Source organism: Podarcis raffonei, chromosome 5, assembly GCF_027172205.1.
Source record: "Podarcis raffonei isolate rPodRaf1 chromosome 5, rPodRaf1.pri, whole genome shotgun sequence".
Taxonomy (NCBI): domain Eukaryota; kingdom Metazoa; phylum Chordata; class Lepidosauria; order Squamata; family Lacertidae; genus Podarcis; species Podarcis raffonei.
Genome location: NC_070606.1, coordinates 42,826,371 through 42,844,851, shown reverse-complemented (window position 1 = coordinate 42,844,851; position 18,481 = coordinate 42,826,371). Strand labels below are relative to the sequence as shown.

The 18,481-nt window shown below is 42.1% G+C and overlaps 1 protein-coding gene across 2 annotated transcripts in view; it reads right to left on the bottom strand.

Annotated features, from left to right (window-relative positions):
• Positions 1–252: 252 nt before the first annotated feature.
• Positions 253–18,481, bottom strand: part of C5H10orf143 (chromosome 5 C10orf143 homolog) — a 116,145-nt gene continuing 97,916 nt past the window's right edge. Inside the window, exons 2-5 of one of the 2 annotated variants that reach the window (XM_053388884.1) lie at positions 11,845–11,912; positions 4,173–4,337; positions 3,987–4,052; positions 253–1,535 (exon numbers count right to left, since the gene is read on the bottom strand). In XM_053388884.1, coding sequence (XP_053244859.1) covers positions 1,479–1,535; positions 3,987–4,052; positions 4,173–4,337; positions 11,845–11,910 — 354 coding nt within the window. In that variant the 5' untranslated portion in view covers positions 11,911–11,912 and the 3' untranslated portion in view covers positions 253–1,478. Of the gene's footprint in view, positions 1,536–3,986; positions 4,053–4,172; positions 4,338–11,844; positions 12,049–18,481 lie in introns of those variants that run through there. The other variant, XM_053388883.1, reaches the window with a different exon arrangement.

The window sequence follows — 18,481 nt, the reverse complement described above, 5'->3', positions numbered from 1 at the left end:
TAGAATTTCACTATGTCTGAAAAGGTCAATAAACAAGAGGGCATAGTGGTCTCCCAAATCCCTATTTATTTCAGTGGAACATACCTCCATGAAACAGTGCATAAGTAAAGCCTTCAGTAATATGCAGTCAAACAGAAAAGTGAAATTGCCTGTGGTAAGACAGGAAAGAGAAAAGTACGAACCAGATTGTGGGAGAGGGTTAATCTTAATTTTCTTAAATAATGATCTTTTTTAAAAAAGGCAAATGTAATAAAAAAAACAATGCTATCTTTTAAAACGAACATGCAATTTATTTTTTAAAAAAGTTTTCCATAAACACTGATTTACAAAATACAAAGATTTCAAAGGTGAAATAAAAAATAAAAATCTGCATTAAAAGTGGTAAGAACCTATATATTATTTTACATATATGAAAGTAGGAGAACAAGGCTTTCTATACAAAAGGATGAATAACATATACACATGTACAAAACTGATTATAAAAAAGTGATAATGTTGAAATTTCTCAAAGCAATGCTTTTGTGGTTATAACACTTCCTCCCTATTTAATTTTGGGATATATAGATATGTGTATATGTGTTTATGTGTGTGTATAACTATTTACTCGTTTGTAGAAACCTTTGATCTAAGGTTACATTTTCAGTTCACAGTGGCCTGTGTAAATATTCTATAATCTATTAGGAAAGGGGTGTACGGGACGTTATGGGAGGGGTAGTACTTCTGGTGGGCGACACTTCCTGCTCCTTCTAGGGTGGTAGACTGTTCACTTTTGGTCCTCACCCTGCACTCAGCTCTCATCTGTGGCTCCTAGAAATGGTCAGAATGTGACAGCGGCCACACACCAGAATGGCTTTGACTGGCCATTCAACTAGAGGAGGCCAGACACACCTGGTTCTATGTACTAGGAGGCTTGTGCTATTGCTCATAGGAGTGGTTGCTTTGCAAACAGCTAAAACCTATGCATGTCGTTTCATAAGTAACCCTTACTGTGTTCAACTAAGGCAGTCTTAAAGAATACTCGAGCCACATATTTTGAAGCTGTCTTACTGACTATGTTGGGACTAGTCTGGGTAAACAGAGTATCACACTTCTGGAATTCATAGGACAGAATATGTCTAGTATTGCTTCTATGAGTAACCACCCACTGGCCTATTGTATTTCCTATGTGCTTTACATGAATGAACATCGTAATTTCATTGCAAGAAATACTAAGATGGTAGCAATCTAAGGCTGTTGAAAAGTGAGGATGTATGGACTCAATTTTCAAGAAGTATCATTGACTAGGTTCAATTGGTTGCTACCAAGTAGCTCAATTATAACCTAAGGAATCACAAGATTGATTTTAAGCCTTTTCAGGCAAGGTCTTCCCCAGATCTAAGATAAACTGTATGGATGTAATAATAATAATTATGAATGTAGTGGAGTGTAGAAAAAGTCTGGAATCTCAAACCAGTCCCTATGTATTTTGTTACGGAGTATCACTGCATCAATGTCCTTTGATCTTCTATAAATCCCATAATATGGCCAAAGTGTCCCTGAAATTGAGAAAAAAAAAGCAAATCAGGGGTTACTATACAGATCAGCATTTGCACTATATAGAAAAGGAGAAGCCAACATTGTGCCTTACAGAAGCTGAGGACTACAACTCCCATTAGCCTCAGCTGCATAGCCATTGGTCAGAGATGATGAGATTTGTAGTCCACAACATCTGGAAGCTATCCCTGATGTAGAGAATAAGGAGTAAGCAAAACCCTGCAAAAATATTAGCAGCCTTGACAAGCATGGGAAGTGTTAGCTTTGATGTCCAAGTAAGACGCTGACTTTGTATTCTATGGCTGGATCTGTAGGGAGGTTCTGAGTGTGGCTGGATATGCTCATCCAATACAGCTGGCCTCCATAAGCCAAATGCTTTCTAAACTGAGCCTACACTACTTTCTTCCTGTTTGCATAAGAACAAAATAATTGCCTTGCTCGCTTAGACCAAGTCCCAGAGAGTCCAGCATTCTGTCTCCAGAGGGGTTGGCCAGATGTCTCCAGAAAGCTCATAAACCAGGCGCAGAAGCAATAGCCAACCCATACAGTTCAGCTGCTGCTGGGGACAATCAGAAATAAATCGAATCACCAAAGGCAATGTTTTAGCTATTGTGGCTAATAGCCATTGATTATGCGCCATGAATTTGTCTAATCCTTCCTTCAGACCATCTAAGCTAATAGACATCACTTTATCATGTGGCAATTTTATAAGTTCATGAATGGCAAAACAAAAAGGGGGGGGGGAAATGTCCATACATCCTAAGATGAGAGATGTCAGCACAGGATTCTTAAGTGCTCCTACTTTTCAGGGAACTTTTCCCATGGGGTAGATGCATGAATACCTGTTTCAGACATTGCACAGAACCACAGAAACAGGAAACAAGAGCTTACTCATGCGCCATTTTTCCTCTGCTTGTCAAATATCTGAAATTGCCTACAGACAACATTCATCACACTTTCCCTGGCTTTTGCAATACTTGAACATGAAGGGAGGACCTTTGACTCCAGTAGCCTAGCCACATGTCATACAAGAAGCTAGTTGCAAAAAGGGTGGGAAGAAATCTTAGCGTTTGTACTGAAACAGGGTCATTTAGCTGTTACGGTAGGACCTCCAAGAACCCTGAGCTACCCAATGAGGTTATACTAAGCAAAAGTATAAGTTAAGGCCAAGTTATGCATGATTAGGGAAAATGGCAGGCTTTGGTGTCTTTTGTGTGTATGCATGCTGCAGGTCAGCATAGTTCGACCTAGGATTCCATATCATGAAAAAGCATGTTTCATACATTACAGGAAATGCCACGAGAAGATCTATCTCTATCATCTATCTATCTATCTATCTATCTATCTATCATCTATCTATCTATCTATCTATCTATCTATCTATCTATCTATCTATCTATCATCTCGGTTAGAATGGAAAAAACCAGGTAAACGAAGTCCTTGGATTAGCTTTAAATCAAAACATGGCTATTAAAATGGTTTGTAATCCAAAACAAGTGCCTATATCCTGACCCTCCACAAAGCAGGAGAAAACAAATTAGTTTGGTGTTGGCCAGTGTCATTGTGAATGATCCGGCTCCCTGTGTCCTTTCCTTCAGGAGAGGGGACTTCCCACCAGAAAAAAAACCTAATCACATCAGTTTCCATGGGGGAGAAGACCCACCCAGAGGGCTTTTGTGGAATGCCTGCAAAAAGGTCAACCCTTTTTTTGAGCTGTGGACATGGATGCTACTGCACCCCTAAAGCCAACTGATTTCATTAAATTCCACCAACAAAGGACTCCCATCTGCAAAAGCCTTCCATTCCCTTCAGTAAATAGGATAAGGCTTCACTGGCAAAGAATTGCATGCACAGAGCTGCTGCCTAAACTGAACTGAGTGAGGAAGTCTGCAAGCCCATTACAAAGCACTTGGGGGTCTGGAATGGAGTTGTATTGTCATTGTTGCGGCAGAAATAACTTTGCATAATTAAAAAAAGACCCAACAACCTTCTGAGACTGAACTAAACTGCTTGGAAATGTTTAAAAGAAGTGTGCCATATGTCTATCTATGGCTTCTCACCCCCCCCCCAATTTTGTGGAATTGTACTTCTAAAACTCTGTCCATAAATATTAAAATGTCTCTTAATTGGACATACTCCTGGAATACAATAATCTACACCTTTTTAACTTGAATTGAGATTCATTTACGTGACTAAACTCTGCTTTCTAGAATGCATTTGAAAAATGAGCCTGAAGTCCCTGTATTTTCCAATCTGATGCAGGAAACGTATTAGTTTTGCACTCTGCTAGCATATGGAGAAAAAGCTAAATCAATCTGCCTCTTTTATTTACATGCTTTATCCCGGAGAAATGTAATTGCAGGGTTTTTTTTTATTAACTTTATGTTTTATGGCTCTAATATTTAAGAACAAGCCTATCTTTTATGTCATAGTAAGAAGGTTAATATACTTACAGGTTCTCCAGCAATACATCTTGGGCAAGGCTGGGCTGTAGTTCTGGTTTCATTATCCGGAAATATCTGATTAACAAGCACACATACACAAAATTCTGAAAAAAGCAGCCACTGGTTGACATTTTTATTATGAAATATATTAACATCTTCTGCTAAAAGCATGGATTTGGGCTACATAAAACATACCACGGAATTTGGCTTTTCTTTCATAATCTGAGGACTAAAAAAATCAGCGGGATCTTTCTGCTTCAAATCCTGCTCCATATCCCAGTAATCCATAACACACTTGCTTTGTGGGTGGCAAGCGCTGATCACTTGTGGAATAGTCTCTGAACTTCTACATGCTCGTTTCTAGAAGGGGGAGGAAAAGAAAAAGAAATTAAGTGCAAAGTTTCCACCACATCCCACTCCTCTGCTTTGCACACAGAAGGTCCCTGACACCTCTGCATAGGGCTGAGAGAGACCCTTGCTTCAAACTCTGGAGAGTACTGCTGTCAGTCAGTGCAGACAGTACAGAGTTAGACATTATACCAATAGTCTGACATGGTATAAAGCAGCTTTCTTCATTCCTATTACACACACACACACACACGCCTTAGAATTCAAACAGCAATATGATAAAATAGAATAAATAAAAATCAAGGTGAGTATTTAATTGACAGTCACAGTGTGGACCACCCGGACAAAGCTCATGCATTACTGGTGGAAACCCTATACTAGAGGGATTTCCTAGGTGTGCTGAAGAATATCAGTTTATAACATTTTTTAAAAAGACCCACCTATCTATCTATCTATCTATCTATCTATCTATCATCTATCTATCCATCCATCCTAGTTGGTTAGAGCAGGCATGGCCAAACTTGGCCCTCCAGCTTTTTTGGGACTACAATTCCCATCATCCCTGACCACTGGTCCTGTTAGCTAGGGATGAGGATGACGGGAGTTGTAGTCCCAAAACAGCTGGAGGGCTGAGTTTGCCTATGCCTGGGTTAGAGCATGGTGCTTATAACACCAGGGTTGCAGGTTCTATCTCTGTGTGGGATGGCTGCATATTCCTGCACTGCAGGTGGTTGGACTGGATGATTCTTAGGGTCCAACTCTACAACCCTATGATTCTATAGTGAAATACCTGTGCTCAGTGTGTTTCAGGACCCGTGGGATGTATAGGGCAGTGGAGCCACAGGATGCTGAATGTGTCAGTGGTTGTGGTCCAAGAAATAGAAAGGGGGAAGAAGACCTGCGTGCATTCCAAACATCCTATATGTACTATCCTTAGCAGGTGGGTATGATTTTCAACTACCCCCAGACCTGACCCCTTTTAATGTTTTTAGAGCAAAGGTTTCTGGAGGGTGGGAGAGTTTTTAACAGCTGTCCTTTCCTTTGAACCTCTGAATCTTCAGATGAGTAGAGCCCTGAACTCAGCACTTCTATTAGGGAGTGAAAATCCACTACAATATGCTCACTTGCAGAAAGCAAATTTAAAGTGGATCAATGCAAGAAGAATTTCCAAGCAGAAAGGCTGAAACAGGAGCACTGTTGAGAAAGAAACAAGATTTAGCTAAAGGAAGTGAATCAGAAACAAAATATGCATTATGCTATGAATGTGCAAAATGCCTTCCACCGGGAAAACATCCACCTCTTTTGTTACTGCAGAATTTGTCCTTTATTAAAATCTATGGCATGCAAGTACAAGTGGCATTAACTAGAGATAGGAAGGACAAAGGATAAAAGGAAAAAGTGAATTGGTGCTGTGCATTAGATGAAATTTTGCTTATCAAACATGAAACCAGACTATTGCTTTGGGTTGGGAGGTACTTAGTATCAGGGACAGAAATTTAGCATACAGAGTAGTTGTCTAAGAATCTTATACCAACGCAGGCAGAACCTACAGAGGTTTCTACAGAGAATTCCAAATTATTCTGAAATTCAATGCCACTGGAAAACATCTCGTGGAATTGCAACAACAGACCAGCGTAGAATTCTGATGGCGGATGCTGCATTAATAACACAGTACCTAGCACGTCCATGGCAAAGCCCTACAGGGTCATATAGCTTTGGAGACCACCTCAGGTTATTGAATTTCATCAGAATGATGCATAAGTGCACCAGACCTGTTCTAACAGGGCTAAAAAGTCTAAATAAGTCAAGAATATAGCTGATATGGGCTTGGAACAAGATAATTGCAACAGTGTCCCACTTTTGAAAAAGTACTGTAAAGTGTAAATCCAAGGATATACACACACTTTCTTCTTTGGAAACCCGAGTAGGCAGAGCATTTTTATTTTATCATATGCAAACAAACAGAGGCAGGTATACAATGTCTGAAAAGTTCTATACGGATTAATCCATATCTTCACTTGGTCACAAATGTCCAATAGGCAAGTACAAAAAGCCCCTGGCGAATTCTGAACGCTGCTCCCAAGTACTTTGGGCTCACCCACTGGGATATGCAGCAGCTTAGTGTTTTCTCAAGGGTCTATCAAGTGTTTAGTGGCACTTGTCTGGAAGCAGTAACCATTGTTTCAACAATGGTTGAAATTGTGACCTATTAAACATAGCTTTATACTTTTAGGTAGGAATATGCCCTTTTCTTTAATTGCATTGTGAATTCTGACGTATACAAAATAGCTTAGAAGTACAGTAGTGTGTGTGTGTGTGTGTATAACAAAAAGAGAGGTATAGAACAGTCAGAATCCAGCCTTCAACTGTTTGCCTTCAAGAAAATTGGTTTTATGTGTTTCTTGTTTCTGAACTATATTTATTGTAAAGCCTGACAAGAGCTGGTTACTATTTGTGCACAGCGACAAATAGAAATGTACAGATTGTGATGAGACATAGCTTGAAAACAGGTGTTCACAGAATGTATTTTCTACTTCTCCTCCTCATATATGGTGTTTCCCTGATGCACAAGGTCTTTAGGTAACTAGTTGGGGTTTTGATTTCACTTGCACAAACATGAGCAACCCACAGAACCTCTACAAGTAGGCCCTGTTTAGGTTCCCTACAGCTAGTACCTTGCCAGAACTATAGAGAATGAGAAAAAGACAATCTGTTTCAACACCCTCTTTGAAAAGGCACAAATGCAGTCAAGCAAAGCAGTTACAGCTCCCATCACTGAAAACTGTAAGATTCTAGGAACGTCCTCAGAAAGCACATTTAGAGGGCAATCGGCGACACACTCCGGGTGAATCAAGCAAACTGGCTTTACATGACAGCACACAACCTAAGTGAATCTTAACCAGCCTGTGTAAGTTAGAAGTGGCAAACACTCTACAGAACAAATGTGAAAGTCTAAACTAGCATTAACATAGAAGTTTCTTGCATGACCTTTGTGTTTACATGTAGTACTGTAGATAAAAGTATCAAGCATTTATTGCACTCATTAGCATACTGGCAAACCTGAACGAACACACAGCCAGATGATTCAGACATTTATCTTACAGGCCAGGAAATTGTCTGACTGACCACCCCTGTACAACACATGTAGAATATACTTTAGGGTATAATTTGCACTGAATATATCTGATGTGCATCATGGAAATTGGTTGTAGAGATGTTGGTTATTTGCTCATTAACCTTTATTACCTTTATTGGGGGCAACCCACTCAGATGGGTGGGGTATAAATTATTATTATTACAAAACTGATGGTTGCCTTTTAGCTCTAGGCAGTTTCCAAGGGGGTGGGGGTGGGGATTACCTGACCTGGGTATGTTACTGAAGCTTGTCTGTGTGTCTACAAATTAGTTTTAACAAGGTATTGTTTATTTGGTATTGTTTCTCAATCATCTCCTGTTTCTCTTGACCTAGGAATCTGGATTCAGTAACAGATTGCTGACAGCATCATAGTAATGCCCCCTTGTTTTAAATGCCAGACAGTGCTTTATATTGCTGCACACTAAGGGTGCATACTAAGACCAAACACTCATCTAATGGTGGTTTGTAATTCATTCATTCATTCAGCTGTCCGTCCTATTGTGGATGCTTTCACGAACCCCATCATCTTTGTCCCCAGCCTGATTTTTTTTTTTGTTTGGCTACTTCTGCATGGAATATACAGCTTGACTCAAGGGATAGGCTAGGCTAGGTAGCCTGCACTCGGCACTCTGGAACGGCTGCATTACCATATGGCTGGAAGCACTTTCTTTGCTAAGTATATCAGTGGGATAAAAATTAAAGGAGACACCAATTACCAACTCTGATCTCAAAAGCTGCAGATAAGACCAATCACCCCTTAAGGGTGATATTAAAACTCACTCTACTGAATATAAAGCATTAAAGAAGATGGCCTTTAGACAGACACTGAAAATGAGGGTGGCATTAGCCTGCATTATTCCGATCAGCATAGCCAACAAATCCAATCCTCCGAAGAAATGCTATTAGTGTCACCAAAAAAGAAAAAAAAGGGGGGGGGCTTTGTGCAAAGTCCCTGAAGGAAAAGAAGCAACTAATGTCATTAATGCGTTAACAGCCTCTGGTCACTTAACAGAGTGGTTTTAATAGGCTCTAGAGGGGAAACACGTCCAGCCCTTTTCAGCCAAAGGGAAGGTTAGAGCTGGGTGTGGGTTTTGAAGATAGTGGGTTGGAATCCTTGGGGATTTGCCTGCCTTGTTGTATATTTGCAAATGTCCTTTTAATAAAGCAAATGATGGCTAACTACAATTAAGTACCAAAGGTGGCTCTTTTAACAAGCACATGCCATTGCACTGATAGGTTTAATTACACTATAAAGCTCACCGGAAAACACTTCAGGAAAAAGATATAGGGGCATCAAGCTTTGCAAAATTAGTGTATAACAAATCACTGGTGATTTCAGCTTCCTGTCATGAGTATGCTGCTGCATTTAAATTCCGAGTCTCTTTAAGAAACTGGATTTTTGCTCACTAAGAAATTTTAAAAGCTCTTTGTGTTAAGAACTTTCCCTTGAACTATTTCCACACAGGAAAAAAAAACCTTGTCTGTAAAATATTTGAAGGACCAGGCTCAGTCATGTTTAACTATTAACACTAGAGGGCAAAACAAAATCTTAGTATTTGGTAAAGTAACCCTCAGAAGCGGGAAACAAATTAATATTTTAAAATACAAAGTGCAGGTGTTAGAAATTTCTTTGCTTACAAAGCACACTGAAGTCACCTGCAGTATGGTTTCTGGGGATGTTATTTCGTTTAGTCCCAATGTATTTATTTATATTTTTTAGGTTTGTGAAGAAGTAGGTTGGTATAGAGCAGGGGAGGGGAATTTGTTGCTGGGCTGATGTTGCTGAAATGCACCTTGGACTCTTAGCCATTCTGGTTTGGGCTAATGGCAGGTTTAGTCCAACAGCATCTGAAGGGCCACAGGTTCCCCATCCATGGGATGCAAATCACTTAAGGGAACCACATTGCCTACTCCTGTCATAGTTGAGTATTTCAAATTCCCAGGTACCAGTAGGTAAGGTGCCCAGGCAACTGGTTATTATTATTTTTTTCAAGCTCCAAGCAACGCTTTCTCTTCAGTGCACACGGCATCCACCTTTTCCTCCTTTGGAAGTGACAATGTGTTATGTCAGATGCATCTACAACTTATAACTGGGTAATGGTTTCTGACATTTATGTATCGTGAAGTGGCTACATATTTCTCCATTCTCACGTCCCTGACAGCTCACGAAATTTCCTTGTCAGAATCTGCTACTTCCTTGCAAGGGTGGAAAGGTCTGATGAATGAGGAGACCCTCTAGGAAGGTGACGTAGGAGAATCACTTGAAGGTTTGAAGAGGCAGTAAAAGTATCTGACAAGGATAGGCCTAAGAACACCAGAAGTGATGCATGAAGCAAAAGGTTTCTGACCCAGAGTATCTTTGTTCAGGCCTTTGGTTTTATGGTTTGGTCTTTTAAAAGGATAACACTGAGTTCACGTAAGCCAAAAGAAGAAGAAACCCCAGGAAGTTGGTTGTAACTGCTAGTAGTCACCTACCAGTTTTTTAACCACCCTGTCTCCAAGTGCAGATATGGAAGGCAGAGATGATGATGATGATGATGATGATGAGAATAATAATAATAATAATAATTTATACCACGCCCATCTGGATGGGTTTCCCCAGCCACTCTGGGCGGCTTCCAACAGAATATTAAAATACAATAGTCTATTAAACATTAAAAGCTTCCCGAAACAGGGCTGCCTTCAGATGTCTTCTAAAAGTCTGGTAGTTGTTGTTCTCTTTGACATCTGGTGGGAGGGCATTCCATAGGGCAGGTGCCACTACTGAGAAGGCCCTCTGTCTGGTTCCCTGTAACTTGGCTTCTCGCAGCGAGGGAACCGCCAGAAGGCCCTCGGCACTGGACCTCAGAGAGAAGGCAGAGAATGAGAGAGCAAGATGGTTTCCAGAGGGATAGCCATGTTAGTCTGTTTCAGAAAAGAAACCAAACCAAATCAAAGAGGCTAATAGCGCTTTAGTGCATGGGACCATTTTAATACCTTGCTTGTCCACAAGACCTTTCAGAACAGAAAGGGCTCAGGGTTGCCGATGTGCACTTACCCCATGCTGCCAGGCAATATCCTTGGCAGTGGAGAGCAAAGCACAGGTACAAACATGGGCAAGCTATGGTGGGAAATTTGGGTAGTTAAATCTGCTTGGCTCCTTTCAGCCCAGCAAAAACACCTGTCAGTCCCAAGTCCAACTTAAGAAACAAGTCTATCCTTCAGCTCTGAGCCTAGCTCAGGGCAAAAAGGTGGCTTAGCATGCTCACCTGCTACCTAAGCCAGCTCCAGGCTTTTGGGGCCATAGACTAAGGTGCCTTTAGCTGCCCTTTAACTCCTTTCCAAAGTGCCAGGGTCTCCTTCCTTTCCCTCTCCCACTGAGCCTAAATCTGCCCAGCTGCCCAGGATGAGGACACAAGAAGCTGCTTCTCCATCTCTTCACTCTTGTCACTGCTTCGATGTTCAGAGGGGGCAGGTGAATAGGCAGGAGGCTGTGGGGGTTAACAGTTGGTTGCCTGCATGAATACTGGCCTCTGCAGGTACCCAGTGGTGTCCACTCACAGCTCTGGCCTTTGGGGCTGAAGGGTGCAGAAAGTAAGATCCCCACTAACTTCAGCTTCAAATACAATATGGGAAATGGGCCAAGGCAGGAATTCTCAGATCTTCTGCTCTGAGGCCTCTCTTGAGACACCTGAAAATTACTGAGGCCCACCAGTCACAAAACAGTTGCAGATGGAGCTGGAGTTAGGCGTAATTAGCTGGCAAGTACTGACATAATTTTTCTACTGTTATCTAACCCACTTTTGGAAATGGGAAACTTAAAAGGAGAGCGAGAGAGCGCGCGCGCCAAGACATTTTCGTTCGGGAAATACTGTACACAAATGCTACAGATTTGGAGGTTGTGAAAAAGTTGCAAAGTATTCCTACTCATTAGAGCTCCGCCCGTTCTTTCAGACAGTACTAACTCGCCTGGACCTTGTAGCGAGCGAGCGCCTTGAAATGCAAGGCTGGCACGTTAACTTGCGAAGTCCTGTAAGGGCTTAAGCCCTTTTGCTTGCTTAGAATTGCAACAAGCAGCCTTGCTCTTTTCGTGAAGTTTGCTTTCTCTCAACTCCGCCCGGTTTTCCTACCCTCTTCTTTAGCTCTTGCTTTGAGAGGCTCGCAATGAAAATAATATGCGCGCGCTCTGCCTTTATCACTTTCGCTTTCCAACTTGTCTTGGAAAGCCGGCCGCAAAACCTGCATTCAGGAGAGGGGCTGCGGAGGCGGAGGAGAACGGCACGGGGGGGGGGCTCGTTGCTTTAGCGGATGTTACAGCGCATGCTCAAGCCTACACGTATCAGGCCGGGCAGCAGCAGCGGCTCTTGTTGCGCGCAGCCTGCTAGCGCTGAGCAGGGGACTTACGCGCTCCGGCTCGTTCATGCTCAGCTCCGCGGGCCTCGCTCTCCGCCGATCCGCCACCAGGTTCATGGCCACTTGACAGTCCGTTTCTCTCACTGCGCGCTCGGTCCCTTCGCGCCGCTTCTCGTGGGGCTGCGCGCCTGGCGCTCCACCCCTTTCCTTTTCGTAGCCAATCCTCCTAATCTGGCCGGCGAAGGATAGAGCGGCCTCCGCGCGTGTCTTTCTCCTTGCAAGGCCCGGCTGATAGAGCCCAGAGCTGTTTGGTGCAAGTTTACGATGGCCAGATGTAACGATACAGGAAGTAATGCAGTGATCGATCCGTGAGAAAAATACAAGCAGGGCTCAGGGCTTCTGCAGCGAATCGGGTTATTATTATTCCCCTCCCCCGCAAGATTTTTTAAACGACCTTTTTTAGTTACTGAAAAAACATCTAACCCCTCCTTTCAAATTCAGTGAGGCGAAGTATCGGAGCACACTGTACTTTGAAAGGATGCTTTGGCAGAAACTTCCTAATCGTTCTGGTAATCACTCGCAAATTAACCTGCTGTCAAAGACTTTGAGTCTATAGCAGCAGAAATGGTTTGTTTCTGCATTGAAATAACCACCTCTCTTGGAAAGTTTTATTAATTTTATAAACTATTTCAGCACAACCCATATCCGTTTTACAAAGGTAGATGGGGACTTCTTGGCACAACAAGATTCCCTGAAGGAGATGAGCTTCGTCATGTGTGGTCCAAAGCAGTTTATTTCTTACCATTGTAAGCACGGAGTGCATTCAACCAGTTTGTGTTTTCCTTCTAATGAATCAACCTCTGATATAGAATGATGAGGAGCATAAGCTCTTGGGTCATGTGGGAAAGAGTGTTATATGTGCTAGTATTAGTCTTAAATTACCCTGCCCTGTCATAGTAACCCAGACGGATAAGTGCAAGTAGATAAATAGGTACCGCTCTGGCTGGAAGGTAAACGGCGTTTCCGTGCGCTGCTCTGGTTCGCCAGAAGCGGCTTAGTCATGCTGGCCACATGACCCGGAAGCTGTATGCTGGCTCCCTTGGCCAATAAAGTGAGATGAGCGCCGCAACCCCAGAGTCGGTCACAACTGGACCTAATGGTCAGGGGTCCCTTTACCTTTACTTTACCCTGCCCTGTCATAGTAACCCAGATGGATAATAATTATTAAAAGAATACTCCGTTATCCAGATGATGGTGATGATAATTTGTTAAGATTGTATACTGCCATTCATCTGTAGATCTCTGGGTGCTCCACAGCACAACAATACAAGATAAAAACACAAGGTCCATGCAGATTCCAAGTAGGTTTTGATCCACCTCCTCATAGGAACTTGTGAACTTGGAGGTCCTGGAAATAAGCCTCTTGTAGTTTTTAGGAACTTTTGTGGACTTAATGAAAATGCCAGCTTAGAACTGAAAATACCAGGAGTTCTAGGCAAGACATATAGGCCTATGATGGAGAGGTAGGTCTTCATACCATCTTTGATGTCTGCATTCTCTTAGAGAACATTCTGCCCAACAACTAGTAGTACAGTGGTACCTTGGGTTACAGACGCTTCAAGTTACAGACTCCGATAACCCAGAAATAAGATCATGGGTTAAGAACTTTGCTTCAGGATGAGAACAGAAATCGCGCGGTGGTGGTGCGACAGCAGCAGGAGGCCCCATTAGCTAAAGTGGTACCTCAGGTTAAGAACGGACCTCCAGAACGAATTAAATTCTTAACCTGAGGTACCACTGTAGTTGGTTTCCATTGACTTTTCTACTTGGTGCCCCAACCAAAATTAATCTTCAGCTTTGTTAATATACCATAAAAACAGTCTAGATTTTCTTTATTCTTGTTTTATACCTACCAAGGAACCTGTGTGTTTTGCCTAAGTTTGGAGACAGGTATGGGTAACTAGATTTTACATTTTCAAAAAGGTGGTTCAATCATTGCTTCTTCTTTGCCATAGACCTAGGTGCACCCCCAAACCAGCATAACAGGTAGGAGAGTCTCATTTGAATGTCTGCTATCTTGTAGCATATCCCATCTTTAGACTGTCTAAATGAAGACTCCATAGCTTCAGCATTAGCCAGTTCCTCCCGCTCTTGCCTTGTTTACCAAAGCCTGATGAAGGATTCCAAAAAACTTGGAAAAATTGCACGGTATTTTGTGACACATTTGTTGGCCTGAAATATTGCCCTATGTGGCTTTTGGAATTCATTTGTTTTATATATTTATTCAGGAACCTGTTAAGAACCTTCAAATGTAGAATGGTTATCTAGTCTTTGTTGTCCTCTAGCATGCGTGGTGTTACTGACTCTGTGACATCCTCTACGGCCCAAGTGTTTAGTAGAGACCATGTAGCCAGACACAACCTCAGCTGTATGGCTGGCCAAATCCTCATACATTTCGGTGTTTCTGGAGTCCAGCAGTTACTCCATTGCAGACTGTGGTTCACTACTAGATGAAGTTTAAAATCACAACTGTTTGGGAATAAATAAATAGTCTTCTTTTCACAGATACTAGATATCTGCAGTTCCCTGGAGCACCAAGTGTGACACACACACACACACACACACACACACACACACGTCTGTTGCTATTCCTGTTTCATAATAGTGTGTTACTAATATGCAGCTCAGCAGCAGTATCTGTAGGTTTCAGCTCTGATCAATAATGATGTTTAGATAACATCCCTTGAGGTTTTAAGCATTTCTCCAACGAGAACACAAGCTATGGTTGTCGTTTCTAGGGATGGTTTTTTATTTTTAAAGATCTGTGGATTGTAGTCTCCTATACTTAAAAAAAAAAAACCACAAGAGAATATTTACAAGTCACAGGGACACTCAAGATTTATAAATTAAGACCCCACCCAACAGATTTTAGTAGGCAAAAATAATCTTGCTGACACATAGTGTAAACAGTCTATGTGTTGTAATGGACTCCACTAAAGGTGTTTTCTTGATCAGATCATTTCCCCAAGTCAGGCATGTTACTCTACACAATTGAACGGAAGGCTCACGGTACTCATGACAGGGCAGTTTCATGACAGGAAATATGACAGGAAACAGAAGGGTTAAGTAAAATTTTATGGCACTGTACCAGAGTCAGCATTTTGAGAACTAAAACAATTGCAGTTCTCCCATTGTCTCGGTGGTAGGGCACATGGCTATGCATGCAAATAGTCTCGGGTTTAATGCCAGGTGTCTCCAGGTAGAGGTGGGCTAGACTCCTGCATGGAACCCTGGAGTGCTGCTGGTCAGTGTAGAGCAGGGTTTCCCAAACTTGGGTCTCCAGCTGTTTCTGGACTACCGTTCCCATCATCCCTGACCACTGGTCCTGCTAGCTAGGGAAGATGGGAGTTGTAGTCCAAAAACATCTGGAGACCCAAGTTTGGCAAACCCTGGTGCAGAGTCTTGCCCAAGGCAACCCAAACTGGTAAATATTTTGAGAAGGCCCTAGAGCAGGCATGGCCAAACTTGGCCCTCCAGATGTTTTGGGACTACAACTCCCATCATCCCTAGCTAACAGGACCAGTGGTCAGGGATGATGGGAACTATAGTCCCAAAACAGCTGGAGGGCCAAGTTTGGCCATGGCTGCCCTAGAGGATTGGGAAATGCAGATATTTTATCACCATCATAACTTTTTTGTTATTTTATGTCAAAAGTCAGTCCCCTCCTGTTGAAAGTAGTCTGTGTAACAGAATTGCTCAGTTCCAGAATATGATACAATTACTCTATGGCAACTTGGGGGCAAGTAATATTGAAACAGTGTCTGAATGGTTGCCTCCCATCATTAGTAATACTTAGCATTTGCAAAGTGCTTTCGTGTGTTCGAAGTTCTTCACTTAATTGCCTAGCGGTAATCCTTACTATGAAAAGTAGGTCAGTGTTATTATCATCATCACCCATATTGCAAATGGAGAGATGAAGCTGAGAGAGACGGGCTTGCCTAAGGACACATAGTGAATTCATCGCAGAGGTGTAGTTCTATGTATGTTTAGTCAGAAGTATGTCCCAGGGTTCGCTGGGACTTATTCTCTTGAGGTGATTTTGTGTTCATAGAGGTGTAACCTTTCAGAGGTCTACTCAGAAGCAACCACTACTGAGTTCACTGGGACTTATTCCCAGGAAAGTTGGTGTTGGATTGTATGCTTATGTATTATGAGAAATGTTATTATTAACGAATATGGCTAAATAAGGCCACAATATTGTTTTAATAATGCTCAGTGTCTGTAGCAGTCCTTTCCAATTTTGTCGGGGCTTTTCTGTATAATACAATGATATAACTGACATCTGCAGAACAGGTTGTCATGGAAACGATGTAGCTCATTTAAACATGCATTTACTTTGTCTGGTGGTTGACCAAAGACAATGGGGGCAGTGGTGGGGTGGGAGATTTCTGCATTAATGGTGAAACAAAATCCATCTTCCACTAGTCTGGATTCTAATCTGGATTAGAAATAGTTTTTGCAGGATTTGCCCTGAGAGGGCTTGTTGGAACATTGGCAGAAGCAAGTTAGAGTAAATAGCACTCTTCCGACCCAAACTGAGTATCAGTCCAGGGAGGCCTCCAAGTCACATGAAGTTCTATCAGCCTTTGGCAATGGTTGACTGTGATTTGAATTCTAGTGCTATTGATGTTAGATGTATAATAGGCTCACAAGTAGTTCTGAAGATAAAAGACCATCTCTAAGACTGTAGTCCTATACATAGTTGTCTGGGAGTAAGTGCCATTGAACGCAACAGGACTTAATTCTGAGCAGACATAGCTAAGATTTCATTGTAAGGTAGAGTCTCACTTATCTTTCATGGTGGCTTGAATAACAGCCTGGATAGCTCAGTTGGATAGGGCATGGTGCTGATATTGCCAAGGTTGCAGGTTTGATTCCTGTATGGGACAGCTGCATATTCCTGCATTGTGGGGGGTTGGACTTGATGATCCTCAGGGTCTTTTCCAACTCTATATGATTCAATGAGTCTTATTATTCTAGTTTACAGCATGATCTATGCTGCAATCTTATGCCATTTACCAGGCAGTAAACCCTATTTAATTTAATGGGACTTCTGACCATAGGTGTGGTTAGAACTGTGGCCCTAGTCTCATTAAACTATAACAAGTGTGAAGAACCTTTGGCCCTCCAGATGTTGTTGAACTACAATGCTCATCAGCCCTAGCAGGCCTGGTCAATAACCGGGATAATGGGAAATGTAGTTCAGCAACATCTGGTAGGCAAAGATTCCCCACAACTTGGCTATACCAATGTATGCCAACAGATATAATGGGATATACCTGACCGTTACAAACAGAAGGTATACTTTTGCTGAAGAAAGTTGCATCAAACACAACACAAAATTAGTATGATAAGTCTCAGTGTAACACTGTTCAGAATATTTTTATGGATATAAATTTACAGGAGGTTATTTTTTCTGTGCTATTACTGATTTTCCCCCATTCTTTGTGTTGGTAACCTGCATCTGTCTTCTCATTTACAAAAGAAATGCAAATGCACTATTAAAAACACAGTGTAAAAAGTTTGGCTATACTTAGAGAATAGTGCTAACTTTATACCCCACACCTAATTTCCTGGCCAGCTAATAATAAAAACAAAAAGCTTTAACAACAATGTATAGCCACTCATCTTCAGAGGGTGTTGATGCCATCTACAGACAAGCAGCTATCTTTACAACTCACACTTGTAAAAATACTCATTTCTAATAAATATTGTAATGGCTTAATTAAACCGTGGATTTATTTACTGGAAAAATAAAGAACGATTAAGATGCATTTTCTTTAGAAATATTAGGAGGTCAAAGAATCTAAGATATTATAACTCAAATATTTGATGAAAATGTTGCATAGCAAATGAAATCAGCATTTTTCTCACTTTTGGACATCTGGTGAAGCTTGCCTGTTAGTCTTATATGAAATCTTGTAGACTTTCATCCGACTTTTTGCCTTATATTCTTTTCTTATGTTAACTCCATATTCATTTGCTTTCTCCTTGCTTTTCCTGGGCTTGTTGGCATTCGGCAGCAGCTACAGCAGAGAATTATCAAGGCAGTTGGGGCAGCGGCACTAAATATTTAGCTGGCTTTTTTTGCAGTTACACTCTTACTTTGCCCTCTTCTGAATGCAGCCTTGTACTTTCCTGCTAAGACCACTCCCCTTCCTGGGGGGGGGTGGAGTTGTGGGCGGGCATCTGGGACCTCACTGGGACCCGATAGGGGCGGAGTGGTGCCGCCCGCATCATCGGGACTCCCAGCCGCATCATACCCCCCGGCTGGCCAATCGGGTTAGCTGGGGGCGTGGCTGCTGCCATTTAAATCACGGCGCGGCTGGGGGGCGGCCTCCTTTCACCACCTTCTTCGGATCACCCAGCCCACCCACCCTCTTTTTATGCGTTGCTTGACTTTGGCCTTGCTATGGACTAATGTCAGTCACCTTATTGTTGAGGCCAGGTAGGAATTTTTCCACTAGGCAAACTGGCACCAGCCATTTGGTTTTCGCCTACCTTGTAGCAATTGTCACAACTTTGTAAGGTTAGGCATTGGGTAAGCATGGTTCATGGGAGGGGAGGTTGTTGCCTCCACCTGCCCCTCCTCGTTAAGGGTATATTGTTAAAGGGATCCGGGGGTGTG